Here is an 18,296-nt window from a genome sequence, read left to right as displayed (position 1 = left end):
ACACCCAGTGGATTCAATTTCCCTTCCATAAGTGCTCCAATTCTATAACACATTGCTAAAAATTCTTCTTGGCAAAAAGATGCAAAAGCAATGAAGACAAACATGAGTCAAAGCGCAGTGATCCTACTGATCCTTTTGTAACTAACCAAACGTAAACAAGGATTAAACATAGCTAACTTCTGTTTACCATCGAAATGACAAAATCAGTTTTAGAAGCGTGTTTACAAGAAGGGCATATTGTTTCAGGCCTTGCAAGATCTAGCTCTGCAGAAATCATTTGTAACAGTCAAATGTTTATCATTTACAGCATTTTAAACAGAGTAACTCCAGGAACTGGAATGCAGCTGGCAGCTGGTAAAAGAAATTAAACTCATGACATGGTTCAGTTATCAGGGAATCACGGTGAGGTGGAGGTGTTTCCCACCCTGGGACACCTGCTACACTTTCTAGGGCTCCACAGACATGCACCAAAACTTCTCCGACTTCTGACAGCATGAGGCTGGCCAGTGAAACTTAACTTGCCAGGTTACGTTGAGACTGAAACCTGTGTGTGAGCAACCCTTCCCCAGCTCTTCTGCCTGTCCTCTACCAGGAGCCTCTCTCCTCTGGAGCCTGGCCACGCTCTCCAGGCAGACAGCTCCATGCCATATGATTAAGTAGTCTGGGAAAGAGGCATCGGGGATCTGCATAGATCTGTGCTGGAAATGGCAAGTGGAGATGATAGTTTCATTTTCATTTAACCTACTTAAAAACAAAGGGAAACGACACACTGAATATATTCAGTGTCACCTGGATGTGACGGTATGCTCTAGGTTACAGCAGAGTTGGGAGAAAAAAAAAACACACGACTGCTCACGGTGCTCTGAAGATCAATTAAATAGTGTTCCAGTTCTGGAAATCAAAGTTTGTAACCAAACGTCCAAGTTGGAAAGCTCTGTGAGAGAAGGGACTGGCACAATGGTTTGTATTTGAGCCTCTTTTCTTTCCCAAAGAATCAATATTCTCCTCCCTGCCCCCTGAAGACTCTTTTTGCACTGCTTTTCCTTGTCTTCCTGCTGGGTGGAGACTGCTGGAAACCACAGAGAAGGCATGCTCTGGTCTACAGGCGACCGGAGACGAACACTTAGCGTCACCTCTCCAAGCACTGCCGCAATGCCGCACGCAGGAGTTCCGTGGAAGGACACTACGTCGACAGTCCTGCTGGCATCCTGCTGCCACGTTCCTCCACGCTGGCATCCTTCCTACTCACATTTCATATATTCTCCCTATTTAAAACGCTTGGTAATTCTCAACGTTACAACTGAAAGATATATTTATTAATTTGTTAGAGCCACTAACCGTCCCCGAGGCTCTTCGTGGGAACGTGTGTCAGCTTATTGATTCTAGCCCTCCCCTCCTTGCACTGGTTTCCTCTTCTGCCAGGCAGGCAGGAATGTACTTCTGTGCTGCTTCAGGTCATAATTGGAAAAAAGATAGAAATGTTCAATATGACTCATACATAATTCAGCTTATCAGCTACCCAGGAGAAATGAGAAGAGAAGGTATATGCACGTCTGTTTCTCCCGCTATCAACAGGAGAAATAATTTCCAGTTACACCAAGTATATACGTAGTTTGGTCACAACAGGATTTGCGCTTAGAAGGAAAAAATAAGAGACACGGGAGCTGAGAATGAAAGGGCAGTAGGGAACCAAACTGTTAAAAGATTCACATCTGTGAGGATTCCCAGTTCCTCCAGGAGACTGGACTCAGGCTTCTCTCTTGATATTCAGTAATGGAATAAGTTGGCAATTAGAAAGGATTATCTGCCTCTGATTTGTAAAACATCATGGAAATCTAAATAAAATAAAGCTCCAGATTAGTTAGCTACAAAGACATCTAATAAGAGCCTGCTAAACCCTGACTGTGACTTCAGGATTTAATGGTAAGGTCCGTGTTTTAAAAAGCAAATTGTGAAGAAGCATTAAACTTATTGTTATAAAGGATTTTTAATGTAAAAATCAATATGTACTGTGTATTTAGCAGCATGTAACCATGAGGACGTCTGTGATAGAGCTTTGTCATGCATCAGGGACCACTGCATTAGTCAAATTCTTGAAAGGAAGTGCAGAATGTCTGCATCATTCAAAATGCCACCTGAGAGCAATTACAGAAATTATTTTAACCCCAGAAGCGGAGGGAAAATCCAATCCTAGTTGACAGCCTTGAGGGTATCAATTGCTCCACGTGAAATGTGTCATTTCCAAATAGCTCTATGAAATTTGTGTCAGGAAAGCAGTGGCAGAACAGAGAGGTGGGGCACTTCATGTTAGTTTTTTTGGGGACTGTTGAGGCTGTTTGAACATAACCACAACCAGGGCACTGACTTGTGATACCCGCCCTGCAAACCCATATGTAAAAGAATGATCAAAAAAATTTCACACTCCCAAAATGCAGCAGTGTAATTTAAGGCAGACAACACAGAACAATGAGACAGCATGGCTGGAAAAAAAATACATTTTTGTCCCCAGAAAATCTCAGAAAGGAAAGATATAAACTGTGTTTTCTTAATGCAGATACATCATAACAGAGCTTATCTGCTTCATCAGGTTAAGCCAACGTGAGAGGTACATCTTCCTCCTCTGTAAGCAAGCTCACAACTCTCCGTGCATGAGCACATACAAACTGCTATACAGCAAATACTTCTTAATTTTACCCATTATGAGAGTACTTGGCAAGGGGTCGATACTCTTCAGCTTGAGAGGAAAACGCAGCCCCCAGCCTGCAGATGGTTTTTGACCTTATGGGATCGTGTTAAACCAGCATTACCCCTGATTAAAGGCAGTTTTCAAACAGAAAAGCAGGCTCTGTGTCTGACTGGTAGTGACTTTTGCTTCTGTGGCTCTTAAACAGTGCAAGCATGTCTTTTCCTGTCCCTGGTGTTTCCTACCATTCCCTATTTATGTGGTGGTCTGAAAGTTTTAACTCATCAGGAACCCAGCAGGAGCTCTACGGGGCTGAGAAATACTGTTGTGCTCCTTTATGCAATGCATGTCTCTGTGGGCCTTTGAACATTTAACACAGAGCAAATAAATTATTAGCGTGTGTGCATGTGCATACATATCTAAGATACATAAAGGCAACTGCAGCCAAAGGAAACAGGAATGTGTGTGGAACATTCGTTTAGTCAAGTATTGAGCATCACAAAAATCCAGTTGTAAGAATCATTTAAATGCAGATCTGCAAGAAAAACGCTGAAAGAGCTCCACCGAGCTTTATGTACTCACGTACATGGCTGCAAAGGCAAGAAGTAACAAAAGGGATCTGCTTTTTTCACTCAACAATTTTCAAGTCTATAGCACCTGTTATCCATCTCTTAATACTACTACTGAAGAGCAAGCTGATCCTTTAAGGTGCCCCACCTCCAGAAACAAGATACACAATCACATCAAGTATTGAATGATTTCTATGACTCCCATCACCAGAGTGTCTGAGCACATTACAGTTGTTTGATGTATTCTTTGTCACAGAGCAGAGAGGAAAATATGATTACCTCTATGCTAGAAATGGGAAGGGAGAACAAGGGACAACGGTACCATATCTGTGGCAGAGCAAGGGAAAAACGCTTCACTTGTGCATGGCTGGCACACTCGTGATTGGGATAACCAGCCTCCTTTGCCTTCATGGCCAGACTGAACAGAAAAAGTTCATCTGAATTTGATGATTCCAAATCATCCAGACACTTTCCAGACTAGTTTTTTCATTACTCAATAGTTTCTTCATGAATCCATACACAGCAAGCAATTTGCTTAAGCCTTTTTCTTGCTTGTCTTAGTAAATGCAAAGTTAAAAGTCCATTCAGCCAAATGTCCTAAATTTGCAACAATCCAATGCACCTACAAAATCCTATATATAAACAAATATTTTAACACATTGATGGGCTGAAAAAATCCCCATTGCCTTAAAAGCAGACAATAATTCTGAGAATCTAATATAAAAAAATCAACTGATCACAAGCCTTTTATATCTAACACACAGCTCTTCCACAAAACATTCAGTTTAGAAGAAACAACATAGCAAGCAGAAGAGAAGAGAAAAAGACTAACAAGTTGTGACTACAGTGAAAAGTAAACCCAGCTAAATTCCACATCAAGCTCAAAATCTGAAGAGGAACCTGAAAATCCATTCAAAAAGAACTGTGCTGATTTAATCCAGAAGGTACAGCAACATAGATTAAGTTTCTGATTGTCAGATACAATTCTCAGATACCCTGAAGATGGGTATTACATCAAGGCAGGCAGATGAGAAAAGTATACAAATGTCTCTTTAGCTAGGCCTCCAAGCTAGAAATAACATACCTCAATCAGACAATTCAACTAATACACTTTAAAGAAAGTTCAGAATCTGCCATCCTTTCTGCTCATGATTGTCTGAAAAATAACGGCTTCTATCACTAAGAGAAATTACAGCAAATGGTACAGGAACAACACAGCTTTTCCAAACCAAGCTAGAGTTATCACACCATGTCACTTAAGAGCACTACACCATGTAGCTACCAAAGCCAAGGCCATGTTTCCAGCCACCTAAGGACATGAAAAAACACCTTCCACTTACCTTCTAACACTGTTAATTTGGCACTCGTGTTTATCTCCCCAACACTATTGGTGGCTGTGCACTCGTAGATGGCTTCGTCTCGATGAACACGCAGGGGCTGTATCCGCAGAACTGATCCTGACCCATCATCAAACTCAATAACCTTTAATAATGAAAAGAAAGCAGTTCTTAAGTGCTATCTAGTGCAACAAAAACAAGGTCAAAACAATCCAGGGGTTAAAAACAAATCAGAAAGATCCATAAACTAGAAAATATCATGCAACTAAGCAAGTGTTCCATGTCTAGAAATCAAAAAATCTCAGAGTCAAGAACGTATCTGCCCTCTGAGAAGGCCAGAACAAATGAAGATCCAATGAGGTTCTTTATGGATCAATTAAAGTTGAAAAATTATCAACCTGGTAATAAAGAAGTGGATCTGATGATTTAAAACATCTGAGTCATATTTGCACTAATGGTTTTACTAATCATACTGATCGCAATTTAGTGCCAACTTTCACCTTGATGGAAGAGCAGAATGATATACTCCTGTGGGATCACCAGGAAAATAGTAACAAAACCAGAGCAACACCTTGAGCACCTACAGCGCATGCTAACTTCAGCAGAAAGTGATTGTTTTCAACGTCCTTCAGCATCAGGTACTTTGCAATTCTGGCATGATCATCAATGCTATAATTATAGCTCCTTCCCCAGCATAATAAATAAAGTCCTTAATAAATCATTGCCATTCCATCCTGCTAAGCTGTAACATACATTACTCGAACTTCTACAGGGAAGAAAGGTATTTGTTAGTTTACTGCTGGATCACTATAAGTTATTCCTTAATGGCAAGTCAGTGAAGGCACAGCCTTGGGCCACTGTTAATGCCAAACTCGTCCTTCTCCTATTACTGAGCACTGTAAAACTTGGAAATATTAACTGAACTGCAGATGGTGACAACATGAGGGAAAGGCACAAGACCCCTCCTGTCACTGGGGAATGCAGGGGCAGATGGAGAGACTAAGCTGTACACTGCTCCAGACACACGCGTCAGCCTGGGGCCTGTATCACCTCCGTGCAAAACTTGTACCTGATTTCAAGAGCCCTACTTAGGTGTGCTTCTCACAGCACCAAGACCAAAGGAGTGAAAACAGGAGTGAGAAAATAATGTGCCCCCCAAGACTCTGCAGCGACAGGAAAAATAGGAAGAAATAAAAAGGTAACCAAGACCACTGAAAATCTGTTACTCCTCACACTGGAAGGAATAATCATTTTGCTTGAAATAATAGAAACAGCTTGCAAATAAACCCTAATTTGGGGTCAAGTAGCAGTAGACAGGACATTGGAAGGTGAACACTGCAGCGATATATTTTTTAAAATTACATTTTTTTTAATTGGATTTTAAATTAAATACAGAACTGTAACAAAATGCTAAACTTACTATAATCCTTCCACAGCGTAGAGCTACTGCCAAATTTCAAAGCAACAGTCAGATGCAGAGACTAATTCAGTTCAGTGATAAGGATTGAAAAGCTATGAGGTGAAAGAGCAGAGAAGTCCTTTTTTCCCTTAATATCCCTTGAATAAATGCTGTGTGTGAGAGAAAGGGAGCTAAAACCACTAGAGACCTGATAGACACCAAGAACAGAAACACTGTTCCATTTGCTAACTATGGATATCTCTACTCAGCATGCGTACATCAGATTTGAGTTTATTTTTTTATCATTTTAACTGAATTCCAGTTTTCTTCTAAATAAAGACTAGCTTAGGAATGAGGTAGAATTAACAGTTACCTGGCAAAAAATACAGACATTATTCATTATCTCCTAACACATTACAAATGCTTTAACTATGTATCAAAACTGAAGTGAATGAAGGTATGAAATTGCTCATGTAAATGCATATAATAATGTGTATCCTTCTGGTAAGCCACAACAGTCACCAAATTCACTACAAAGTTTATATTCACTTACAAATCAGAATGTTTAAACAGCACAATACTATACAACAAAACAAACCTTTATACAAAAAAGTTTGCAATTGATTACTTTAATAAAGGTTTCCTGCTCACATACAAAATCATGATTAAAAAACTGGTGACTTGAATCAGTCTACTCTGGGCAATGAAGTCATCTGTGGTCTAGTCAGAAAAGTAAAAAGCAACAAAGACGAGGATTAGAGGAAAGACAGCAGAACGGTGGGCAGGGCCACATTTTCAAGGGCAGTTTTAGACAGAAGAACCCAACTCCAAAAAAAAAGAAAGCGGAGAAAAAGGTGGAGAAAGTCAGTGATAGTATATTTGATATTTAAAATACGAACCCAATTAGACGCCTTTTATAAATATTTCTGATACTTGTTCTTCCTTCTTCCCTTCTCTCAGTCTGCTAGCCGGCTGAGGGAAGTGATTGTCCTGCTCTACTCTGTGCTGGTGAGGCCTTGCCTCAAGTGCTGTGTGCAGTCTGGGGCACCACAGTATAAGGACATAAAACTTTTAGAGTCCAAAGGAGGGCTGCAAAGGTGGTGAAGGGTCTAGAGGGGAAGACGTATGAGGAGTGGTTGAGGTCTCTTGGTTTGTTCAGCCCAGAGCAGAGGAGGCTGAGGGGAGGCCTCATGGCGGCCTGCAGCTCCCTCACGAGGGGAGCGGAGGGGCAGGCGCTGAGCTCTGCTCTCTGGGGACAGTGACAGGACCCGAGGGAACGGCATGGAGCTGGGACAGGGGAGGGTCAGGCTGGGGGTTAGGGAAAGGTTCTGCACCCAGAGGGTGGTCAGGCACTGGGACAGGCTCCCCAGGGCAGTGATCATGGCACTGGGCCTGCTGGAATTCAAGAAGCATTTGGACAACTCTCTCAGACATACAGTTTGGTTTTTTTGGGTGGTCCTGTGTGGAGCCAAGAATTGGGCTTGATGATCCTTGTGGGTCCCTTCCAACTTGGGGTATTCTACAATTCTAGGGAATTCAAATTACTCTGTCAGATGGCTTCACCATTCTCTTTTCAAGTGCATTTGTGGGAGGGGTGACAGCAGCCTTCGCTTAGAAAGCCTTCCAGTAGGATTTTGACATCCCACTTTTTAATTTCACTAGGGATAGCAGGCCAACGAGGTGCCATATCAGCTTTCACAATGAAAACAGAAAACTACTGCTAGATGCAACTTTTATCTGCCATCCCATTCAGTGCTAGCCTGCCTCTCATCTGAAGAAGGATCTCCCGTGTGTGCAACCAGCATCATGCTCACAAATAACACCAGCTCTACAGATTGCATTGCTGCAGGGAAGAAACTTAACTTTAAAGCCCTAGACTCTGTATTGCTGTGATGCAGAAATACTTGGGCTGCAGTAATGAGCACTGTGTACCTAAGACCTGCAGGAATTAGACTGTTTTCCAATTTTATTTATTTTTATTACCTCAAACCGCTGAGAACTGACTTTCTTCCCCTTCTTCATCCATGTGATACGAGGTTTGGGTTCTCCTGTTGCCTGACACACAAAAGAGGCCACTCCTCCAGAAATCCCAATCTGATCTTCAGGAGCTTTCATAAACGTTGGCTTGCCTGGAAAAACAACCAGATCACCCCCATGAGGACACAACATCAGATAAGCAAGGAATGCGTCATGTAAATCTAAATTAAAAGATAATTGGTGCTCCCACTACAAATCCAGGTTGAATGGCCTCGGCCACACAAATTCAGTACAGACTGCAACATGACAAGCACAGTTTCTGCTTGAGTACCCTTTTTCCTGAAATGAATAAAGTCCATCTGGTTTGCCTGTAAATGAGGGCAACAGAGGGCTCCCCCCCAGCCCCCTGGGCATTCATTCAGGTATATGACAATTTGAAACCATTTTTACGGCTTATTTTTTTAATAAATGGATTTTTGCAGGTTTATAACGTGGTCACAGCGCTGGAAATTACAGAACAGCTGACACACCAAACCTACAAAATGTACCATACGTTGACATTAGTTTTCCCGAAAGCTGTTAAGACATTTGTCAAAATTAACAGATACAGTTTTATGTGCACAGCTAAGAAGCTTTAAGTTCATTTTAGATGTGGGTTGACATAAAAATTCTACTGGCTAAGTAGCTGGAAACCTGCACAGGCTGGCCAATGCTTGGTAAGAAACTAATCACTAAAACTGAAAGTCAGCAAGGAAATCAAAGTGACTTTCAGGCCTGAAAGACTCAGCAGAAATGAAAAAAAAATCGTGTAACATTTTAATAATCAATAAAAAGTTTCATGAAAATACAGTTGTGTCTTTTAGATCAATAAAATTAGGTATCTAGGTTGAAAGTTTTTCATCTTTCTCGTGCACCCACTGTACAAGAAATGTTGGCAACATTTGACCCCAGGGCAGTTTTGAAACACTGCTTTGCCCAAGTAAGAAGCATGTGATGATCTCTTATCCCTATGCAGCACTAAAACATTTAACCCCATGCAGGGAGTTAATGGAGTCCACCCATGATGTCACTCTGCACACGAGGCCACGTTTTGAACGTAGCACACAGTTCTGATTAATCACATCAGAGATGAGCCTGGCCTAGAAACGGCACAGAGACAAAAAGGAGGAAATGCCTGCAGCCAGCGAGAGGAGGGGAGACCCCCCTCAACTGCCGTCCCTTGCGGAGCTGGCCGCAGTTCCTCACCTTCATGTTCCTGACATGTCCATGAAGGTGTCTTTTTTAGGGAAGCTTGGGAACATCTGTAAAGCAAGGTGGTTTTAACATTAAGCTTTTGATGAACTGAGAGCTGAGTTTCCATGATCCAGAAGGGATATGGATTCAGCAACCCCAAGAGGAAGCAACGTTTAAATGTATTTTCCTAATGTGTAAGAGATTAAAATGATCACTGCTCGTTACAGCTGCGCTGACCTTGCAGTTAGTGAAAGGGGTGCTTGCTCTGCCCGCTCCTCATCCTACTCGCTGCCCTTCCCGGCCTCCAACCACCAGCAACCAAATCCTACATGCAGCGCCAGGGTCCAGAGCCTCTGCACCAGAGCCTCTCTGGAGCAGATGGAGACCCTAACCTGGCAGCAAGCTACTTTTTTTTGCCATTTTTTAAAGCAGGCTGGGGAACGCAGGGGCTTGGGGCAGGATCAGACAAGCGTTAAGGGGGGCACCAGAAGATGGGTCCCCTCCTTCAGCAGCAGCCACCCATCGCCCAAAGCTGTGAAGTGCGACTTTGCCCTCACACAGCAATACTTTAAGACTTTGCTAAAACTGCGGGACTTCCTTAAGCCTATCTTCACCTTCTGGTTGAGCACACACCAGCTGCTTATGCAGGACCCCAACGTCCCCACAGGGTAACACGGGGCAACTCAACACTTGGGGCAGCTCAACCAAGTGACCTGCTCCAACCACTACGTTTTACAAGGCCGAGAGCCTCGACGCAGACTGCAGCTGTGTGCTAGGGAGCCCACGAACCACTGACACGGGCCGCAGATACCAGGGAACATGCCAGCCCCAGCCAGAGGTGACAGCTGAGACTCTAAGCTGCAAGTCTGGGCCTCTGTTTCTGCAGCTTTATTTCCAAAAGGCCTTTACAGACTGGGAATGCGATGGGGTTAGCACCATCCACACAGATGTGGGGACACACTGTCTGTCCTTGGCAAGCTGCTGGAGGAAAATCACAGAGCTGACCTGACCACAGACATTTACAGAGGTGTACTGAAATGGGCCCACGCTTGGTGAAGGAAGCCTCGAGGACTGGGCAAAGAAAATAGCTCAAAACCCAGAAAAAGCCTTTTTAAAACATAATAGCCACCATCTGCAGTCTTTGGCACATTGTCCTGACATTAACAGCAAGCAATTATTAAGTGTGCTTGCTTAACTGATGCTGATTTCACGTATTTACTCATCTATAATCATGTCTATTTCTACTTAGTTTATATTTACATATATCTGTGTTTATTCACCTCTCATCTATCCCAGTGAAATGTTAATTTACTGTTCAGGCAGCTGGTGATTGCAGCGTGATTGACTGTTTTGCTATGCAGTGTGCTGAGCTGACGTCTTGTATTGCATTTCTGCAGTTGATTTGTTCTTTTTATGTTTTTGTTATTTACTCTGTGATCTTAGTAAAATAGTCTAAATTTTTCAAATGACAAATGCAGCAGAATCCAAAACTTTTGTCCTTGAAGGATACAATGCAATTATATCTCTCACTGTACACCAACTCCCCACTTTGTACACTAAGGACTTACTTTACTTTCGTACATTTAAAAAAATCAATACTATTAAAAACCAGAACAAAAGGAAACTGAACGTTCACAGGCAGTAAAATCTAAAAAAACCCGCTGCCTTGTTCAACTTGAATTTACATTGTTATAATGAATCTTTTTCCCCCTACACATTTAATTGAGCAACACTGATTTCTGGAAACCATCTAAATCCACCGAGACTGGTCACGAAAGTATGCCTGTATATAAACCAAATTCTCACACAGTCTGAGAAAAGGAATTTCTACAAAGCAATTTGAAATGTTTGTATGCCCTTAAGTTTTAAATGGAAGTACTAATTAAGCAAACCTAAAATCCTGAGTTCTGGCCCCAGGACAATAGTTGGACATGGGCATACATATTTTTAAACCTATTGGTAACTTTTACAGAAACTCCCAAATTTTCTCTCAGTGAGCGCTAACAAAAATATGAGATTTCATCCAGGAGACTCTTAGATTCCAAGGAAAACACATGTTTGGTGGACTAGATGACCTCCCCAGCTGCCCTCCCGTCACCATCTCTAACTGCTGTGGGACACAACAGTACGGTCACCTCGAAGGGCAGCAGTAACCACCAGGGACGGAGCCACGTAATGGTGTGAACAGTCTTTTTTTTAACCTGTTTTGAAAGTTTGCACTCTTGGGGTAGCCTTGGAAACACAACAAGAAAAAATAATGGTGTACTGAAAATACAATATTTAATCAGTTACCAAGTCATTCTCTTGTTCCTCTCTTCTTAAAAAAAACATGACCCAAGTCTCCACAGATGATTACCTTCGTGCCAAGTCTGAAGTTTAACATTAGTTGTTCAAACAAACTACAAATAAATACACGGATCTGAAATGTCTCTTGTAGTGAAATCCTGTCATTTCCATAATGAAGTTAGGACCAGGCAGAGCTGAATACATATATGTGTGTGTATATATATATATTTTCTTTTTCAAGCTTTCAACAAGAAGACTGTTCATATTCTGAAGACAAAGCAAGAGAGAACCTACTGAGCAAGTCCTGGGTGACGGCAGGGAGAGGTGTCAGGGGGCTGGGTGCCCATCACACCCACCTCTGCTTACTACATCGCACAGAGTAACAACTCCAGACTTGTGTATTTGTCATTTGATTATTCCGAGTCCAAATGACTGCAGCCTCTCTGCTCAGGGCCAGATCCCCGGAGCACGCTCGGTCCTTGCCCTCTAAATGAATTCTTGCTCCTCACTTCATAACCAAGTTCCCATGACACTAGGAGTGGAAATTACTGGTATCATCATTTCTATTTACTCATAAGCCTCAAGCAGGAGCAAAGGAAAAAATTTCACCTTCTTGGTTTACATTTTTTCCTGCTTGGTCTTTGCTGAGAACTGCATTATTCTATAGAATTTATGGGAGCAACAGTTCTGAAGTGGAAGACAGCAAAAAATGGAGTGTTTTGTGTTTTAAGAAATGGGCTCTGTCTTATTTGACAGGGAGCTGAAAGATAACTAGCTCAGACACATCCCTCCATTAAGAAACTTTTTTTTTTTTAAACGTTTCAAAGAAAGGGACTTTCCTTTCACAGCTAATACTGCTGAAAAAGTCACTTGCTGAGCAAATAGAGATTTCTGGATAATCCTATCAGCTGAATCACAAGGAGGGTCTCACGGTGGGGAAACCATGCTAGCCAAGATTTACGCACACTCAAGTCTGCTTCAGTACACCAGAGGACAGCAGCAGGCTCATGCAGAGACCTGGGCTGAGCTAGGGTGCGTGAAGCTTTCAAAGGCAATGCTCCCCTGAGTTATGTTTGAAGAGGTCCACAAGAACACGGGTACAGACAGCCAGAGAGAGAAACACCGGCGGCCAAGTCAGGCATGCACTAGCCGGTAAGGCTGCTGGCCGCCCTACCCAGCAAAAGGACATGGGGTGGCCTCGGAGGGGACCCTGAAGCCTCAAAAGCACAATCTGTGGTCTGCCGCAGAACTGGTGACACAGCCTTCCTGCAGGGCAACCGAGAGCAAGAGACAGCCAACCATGAAGATGCATCTCTCTCACTCCTATTATATATAAAAAATCACTGTTGTTCTCCGCTATTCTAGACAATTTGCTTGTTCTGAAACAATGGTTATAAATCAGAAAACCATCTCAGCTGCTATCTTAAAATTTGCCCTACCAAGAGTAGTAACTTTTCAATTCTCCTTTTTTCATTTTTTTTTCCCTTAAAAAAAAATCAACAACAAAAACAAACAAACCAGTCCAGAGTGACTTCAACATCACCCAGGCTGTTTCCACAGGCTATACAGCCTCTCCCCAAAACAAAGGACCAAAGGACCCAAAACCAAGGAGAAAAATCCCTCTTGCCAGATAACCTTCAAGGCCAAAGCACAAAGGGATGGAGCCTTTCTCCCTCTAACCTGGCAACGTGTCCTTTACGTGAGCCGTATTACATATGATCTGCATTGCCTGACTGGCAGAGCCTTGAAAATGATGTTGGGTCATGTATATTTAGCACAGATTCTCATCTTTTGCCACACATTAAGCACACAGCAGTCACATGAAAGATGTTTCGCTGTAATTTTGTAATAGCCAAAGAATTTAAAGTGGCTAAAATGTAATATATGCCAACATAAATATGGCACTTATACACAAATATTAACTTGTTTATTTCAAAAACACATCATCAGATGGTTTCTTAAAATAAATGAGAAAATGAAATTGAATTCTGATGCTTTTTCAAGTATTTAGCACCCACATCAAATGTACCTCATCCAAAAATTCTAATTCAGAAACCAGCAATCATAGTGCTCCTCCTGTTCTCGTGGATGCCGTTTCTCCACAGAGTCACACACAGGTTTGAGAAAAATGAATTATTAAACACATCTCTGCAATTAAGTGTTCTGTGAACACTCACCTGCTGCGAGAGATTTTAAAGAAAAATAACTCTGTCCTCCCGCTACAAGTGCCCACTGTTCTCAGCAGAACAGAAGGGCAGCCAAAAATAAGACTGGCTTTGTAGGAGAGGGGAGCTTGCATTTTTATCAGAAAGCTTTTATGGCTTGGGCTAAATTAAGACTGAAAGTAGTCTATTTTGTGAAAGAAAAAATAGTTACAGTTGTGATATGAGATGAACTAGATGAGCACATGCAATAGGAACACGTGGGTAACCTTATTTAGATGCCCAGGCTAAATGAATTAAAAAGAAGTTACTGACACAAGCAGGAAAAGATCATAGTGGGAATAGTTCTTTCATCTGGAAATTGTGAAATTCAGGTTTAAATCCCTGTCTTTAACCTTCCCCATCACCTATGCTGATGTACAACTGTGCTTTGGCTTCCACTGTGAAATGTGCCTGCTGCTCCACACAGATGCTGTCAGGATGAGTACGCTGAAAATGATGATGCGGCTCCGCTGTTACACCACCAGGAAGAAACCAAGAACGACAGAGGCTTCCTCATGCTCACGGCTGACTTTGAACGGGAAATAAAGTGGCCTAGAAGACAGAGGTGGCCCGTTCTTATACATACAGCAAGGACTTCCCTCTTAATCTGTTTCCTTTATGACCTTGGGCGATTGATAGCTGTGCACGGATGGATGCCTGCTAGAAAGATATGCTGGTGAAAATCACTCTATAATTTTTCTCCTAAGCACCTGCTGCAGAGCAGGAGGCAAGCCACCAGGCTCTCTCCCTATCCTAATGTGTAATATCCTTGTATTTTCCTTGCAATATACCCACCATTATTTCACTGTGATTCCTGTCCCTTTGTGGTCGTTAGGAATACTGGTTGGCAAAATGTAATTTTTCAAGCTTGCACTTTGCATTTTTGGATAATTTGCAAGTGTGAAGAACCTGTTTGAGCCTTGTAATAACATCTCTCTAACAGCAGCTTACCAGCATCAATGGGTCTTGCTGACCACAATGCTAATTCATTCTCTATTTCCTCCTATTTTTTGTTGTGAGTTTACTCTGCTACAGCACTCTGTAACTGAAAAATTTATCCTTCTTTTTGCCTGGTGTAAGGTACTTAATAAAAAAATACAAATATATATGCTCGGGTGTTGCATGCACAGGTGCATAAATTTCCCTTTATCCAATGGATCATTAACTTTTCCCCATCCACTTTAAAGAACACTTAAAAAACACATCCCAGCCACAGAAGATGGCATTCCAAATCCACGCATTCCTCACACTGCTCTGAAATACAGAAGGCTACCTAATGTTACTTGCACACCCTACTCTCTAGTTTTATCATCTTGTTAGGTTTTAATGCTTAAGAGATGCCCAACAGCTAGGACAAATGATTCTGCTATTTTAATCCCATTTTGGTGGTTGAATTTTCCAGCTTTAAGTGTGTTTGTCCATAACAATCAAATCTACAAGGATTATCTCAAAGCCAGTTGCATTTCTCCTCACCTTCATTACCTGGCTTCCATAAAGCTTCTCACAGATACCTCCCGAGTTCATACAGAATGAAACCAAATAAAGTGAATGATTAATACATTAACTCTCTAAGTAGTAGATCTTTTAACGTGCTCAGTGACCTCCATAACTTTCAGCAGAAAAATTAAATTAAAAATAATAAAAGCAGTCATCCAGCAGAGGCTGTGATTTCCCCTAAATGCAGTGAACTAAGACACCAGGCACTCGTTTCAGGGCGAGACCCGCTGCGCTTTGTTTATCTGTAAATAAGTTTAATTGAGGAGAATGCAAGGGCACACGCCAGACCAAATGTGTAATTTTATCAGTATCTACAACGACCTAAATTCACAAACTCTTGCTATCTCTGGCTCCTCCCTTCTCAGCTAACAGGTGCTGCTTACAATTGCTGCAGCCTCCTTCCCCACCGTAAACCCAGCCTAAATGCAGAACCTTTTCCAAAGGGGATGATGTGCCTGTGGGCATCTGCACGTGCAAACTGCCATTTGCAAGCACTCTTTGCTCTTTTGCTAATACAGGATTTATGCTTACTAAATCCAACATAAGTCATTAAAGAGTCTTTAAGGGAAAAGTGACCATTTTAAAATTCCTTCTTAAAACGACGTGTTAATAACTTGTGTGTCCTGTCAACAAAAATCCACTTCTGGCCAGGTGTCTGACCTGGTTATACATAAACCAGCCCCGCACCACTAGAAACTGTGCCCACTATCGAACGTTGATGTTTGGAGAAACCTGCTTATTCCACAGAAATACTAACAGTAGTTAGTTCACTCAAGTGTTAAGGCCGCGATTACTGGGTATTAATAAACTGCAGCAACAGCCTGCCATTATAGCGCTGCACTTCAGCAAATTTCTAATTCTGTCTCTTTATGAATCATGGAAATTGTTGAAAGAGTTTAAGCACCTAAAATTAGCTGACATGATACTGAAACAGAATTGTCTCAGTCATCCATCACACACGGATGCCGTGCAAGTCACTGAGCAGTGCTGCGCATTCTGGGTGCTGATTTATTTGTGGAGGGAGTTTCAGGCAGACGACTTAGCCCTTATCGCAACGGGGAGGTGGTTTCTCTCCGTAGCACGTCTGCAGGGTGCCTCCAGATTTTGCGCACAGGGTGGCAAATTTTCTCCATTATTTTTCACGGCTGTTGTAATTGCAATGTCTTTCTCAAAGTGCCTGGCTGGCTATCAGTGTGAGCTGCTTTACATCTTAGTAAGAAAATCCTCAACTCTGGCTAATCCCTGTGCTATGACTGACTTTTTTCCATGGTTTTTATTTTCGTGTGCACGCGCTAGGGAAGGGGGAGAGGTAGGTTTACACTGACACCGTTATTACAATTGCTTCCAATACCTGAAACAACACATTGCTAGAAAAAGAAAAATATGCCAAGAAGCACCGAGCAACCCTGCATCTGACTGAAGAATGCTGATTAAAAATAAAACAGAAAAACAGCCCAGAAAAGCATCCTTCCAGATCCTGAGGCCTTCTTCATTTCCCCTCCTCTGTTTAGAGCTTTCCCAGAACTGCTGCAATCTGTGCATCCAGATTGCCACGTATCCTGGGGAAAAGCCAGACCCCCGTACGTGGGTTTCGCTTTGAATTGCAGCTCCCCAGCTTTTACCCCAAGCATTACACGGAGCAGAACAACGAGGGCGAGCGGGGACGCTGCTCTCGCTGTAGTGCTTCCAGCAGCCTGACAGAACGGCTTTCTGCTTTGCTTTAATTTAAAATTGAAACCTGAAGTCAAATTTCCACCTGGTAATAGCTTAAAGGCACTTCCAATTAACTTGGTAATACACACTTTCTGAGTTAATAAATTTTTCACCCTCTGTGTTTAATACAATTAAACATTCGGGCCTTTGGCCTTGGACCTTACTTAGCTTGACAAAGGATTGCAAAGAGACTGCCTCCAATTATCATCATTTACACAACATTCACTTAAAGGCTTTCAAATGCACACCTAGAGAGCATCTGTTTAATCATACACAAGGCACAGCACCCGAGTTTCCCTTTATCCAGGAATTTATTTCGGCCTTCTCTCTCCTGCACAAACGCGTGCCGTGCTGCAGCCCGTACCGCCACCGCGGGCTCCGCAAGCAGCACCCCCTGCGCGCCCAAGGCCGTCCGTAACAGCCGGGCCTGCTCCTTCTGACTCGTCCTTCCACATCTGCATTTTGCTTTTTGCAAATTTCTCCAAAACTTCAAAGTTAACATAAAGCGCGTTGCATAATGTAAAGGACCCGTAAGATATGCAGAAGCAGAAAACAAAACTAAAATCTTGTGCTTGAGAAAACATGAAAATTAATTTTGCCAGCATGCCTACCACATTAAACACCATATTCTTTTACACAAAGGGATTAAAAGGTTTTAATCCCTCTTTGCAAGCAGCTAGTCCTTGATTCAGCAGTTCAAAAGGCTTTGCCAAGCTCACGTTTTTCCTCTGGTTTTACAAATTAAAAGCGAGTATAAACCTTATTTTGTAAACAGAGCGCGTAGTACAAGGGCTTTAATAGAACCAGGAGCCAGAGTAAGCAACTTCTTCACAACATCCCTTACTAAAGCAAAGGCATTCCTGGGCTCTCAGCAAGGCCTTTGGCAAGGGAACTGCATTTCATTTTAATGCTCCTGTACATTGTTCTGTCCTCCTCCTCGTAATGAACTGAATTTCTGCCTCATCTACCTGGTGAGGAGGAAAATGTCCTGCTTAATGATAACGAGGGCATTCTGGTATTTCCATTACGCCAGTGATTTTTTCTTGTTTGTACAAACATTTTTTATTATTCAGCATGCATAGTAGAGTCTGTAAAAAAACACAAGGAAAATCATTTCCACATTTAAATGTTTACCAGAGTGAAAGGAGTTTCAGCACGTGGCTGGGCACCCAGGCAAAACACTCTCAAGTGTTTAAAAAAATTATTGATTTTTGCTCAGGCTTACATGAAATACCCCCCAAACCAGGACTATTTCCCCATTAAAAGACTTCCTCCACGTCTGACTCCTTGTGAAGCCTCGATGCTGAGGCTCGATGCTTCTGGGAGACGCTTCTGGGAGACCTCCCCACAACGCTCCATGTCAGTGGTGGCTGACTGAAGGCACAGCGTGACATGCAG

At 42.3% G+C, this 18,296-nt stretch overlaps 1 protein-coding gene across 13 annotated transcripts in view; it reads right to left on the bottom strand.

Moving 5' to 3' along the window:
- Positions 1–18,296, bottom strand: part of PTPRF (protein tyrosine phosphatase receptor type F) — a 371,288-nt gene that overhangs the window by 179,516 nt on the left and 173,476 nt on the right. For all 13 annotated transcript variants that reach the window (XM_067001289.1, XM_067001291.1, XM_067001288.1 and 10 more), the window contains 2 exons: positions 7,972–8,117; positions 4,593–4,734 (listed from right to left, as the gene is read on the bottom strand). In XM_067001289.1, coding sequence (XP_066857390.1) covers positions 4,593–4,734; positions 7,972–8,117 — 288 coding nt within the window. The remainder of the gene's footprint in view (positions 1–4,592; positions 4,735–7,971; positions 8,118–18,296) is intronic.

This window comes from Anser cygnoides, chromosome 8 (genome assembly GCF_040182565.1).
Source record: "Anser cygnoides isolate HZ-2024a breed goose chromosome 8, Taihu_goose_T2T_genome, whole genome shotgun sequence".
NCBI classification, from domain to species: Eukaryota; Metazoa; Chordata; class Aves; order Anseriformes; family Anatidae; genus Anser; species Anser cygnoides.
Note: the sequence above shows the minus strand (reverse complement) of the source record. Positions and strands in the feature narration are given on the sequence as shown.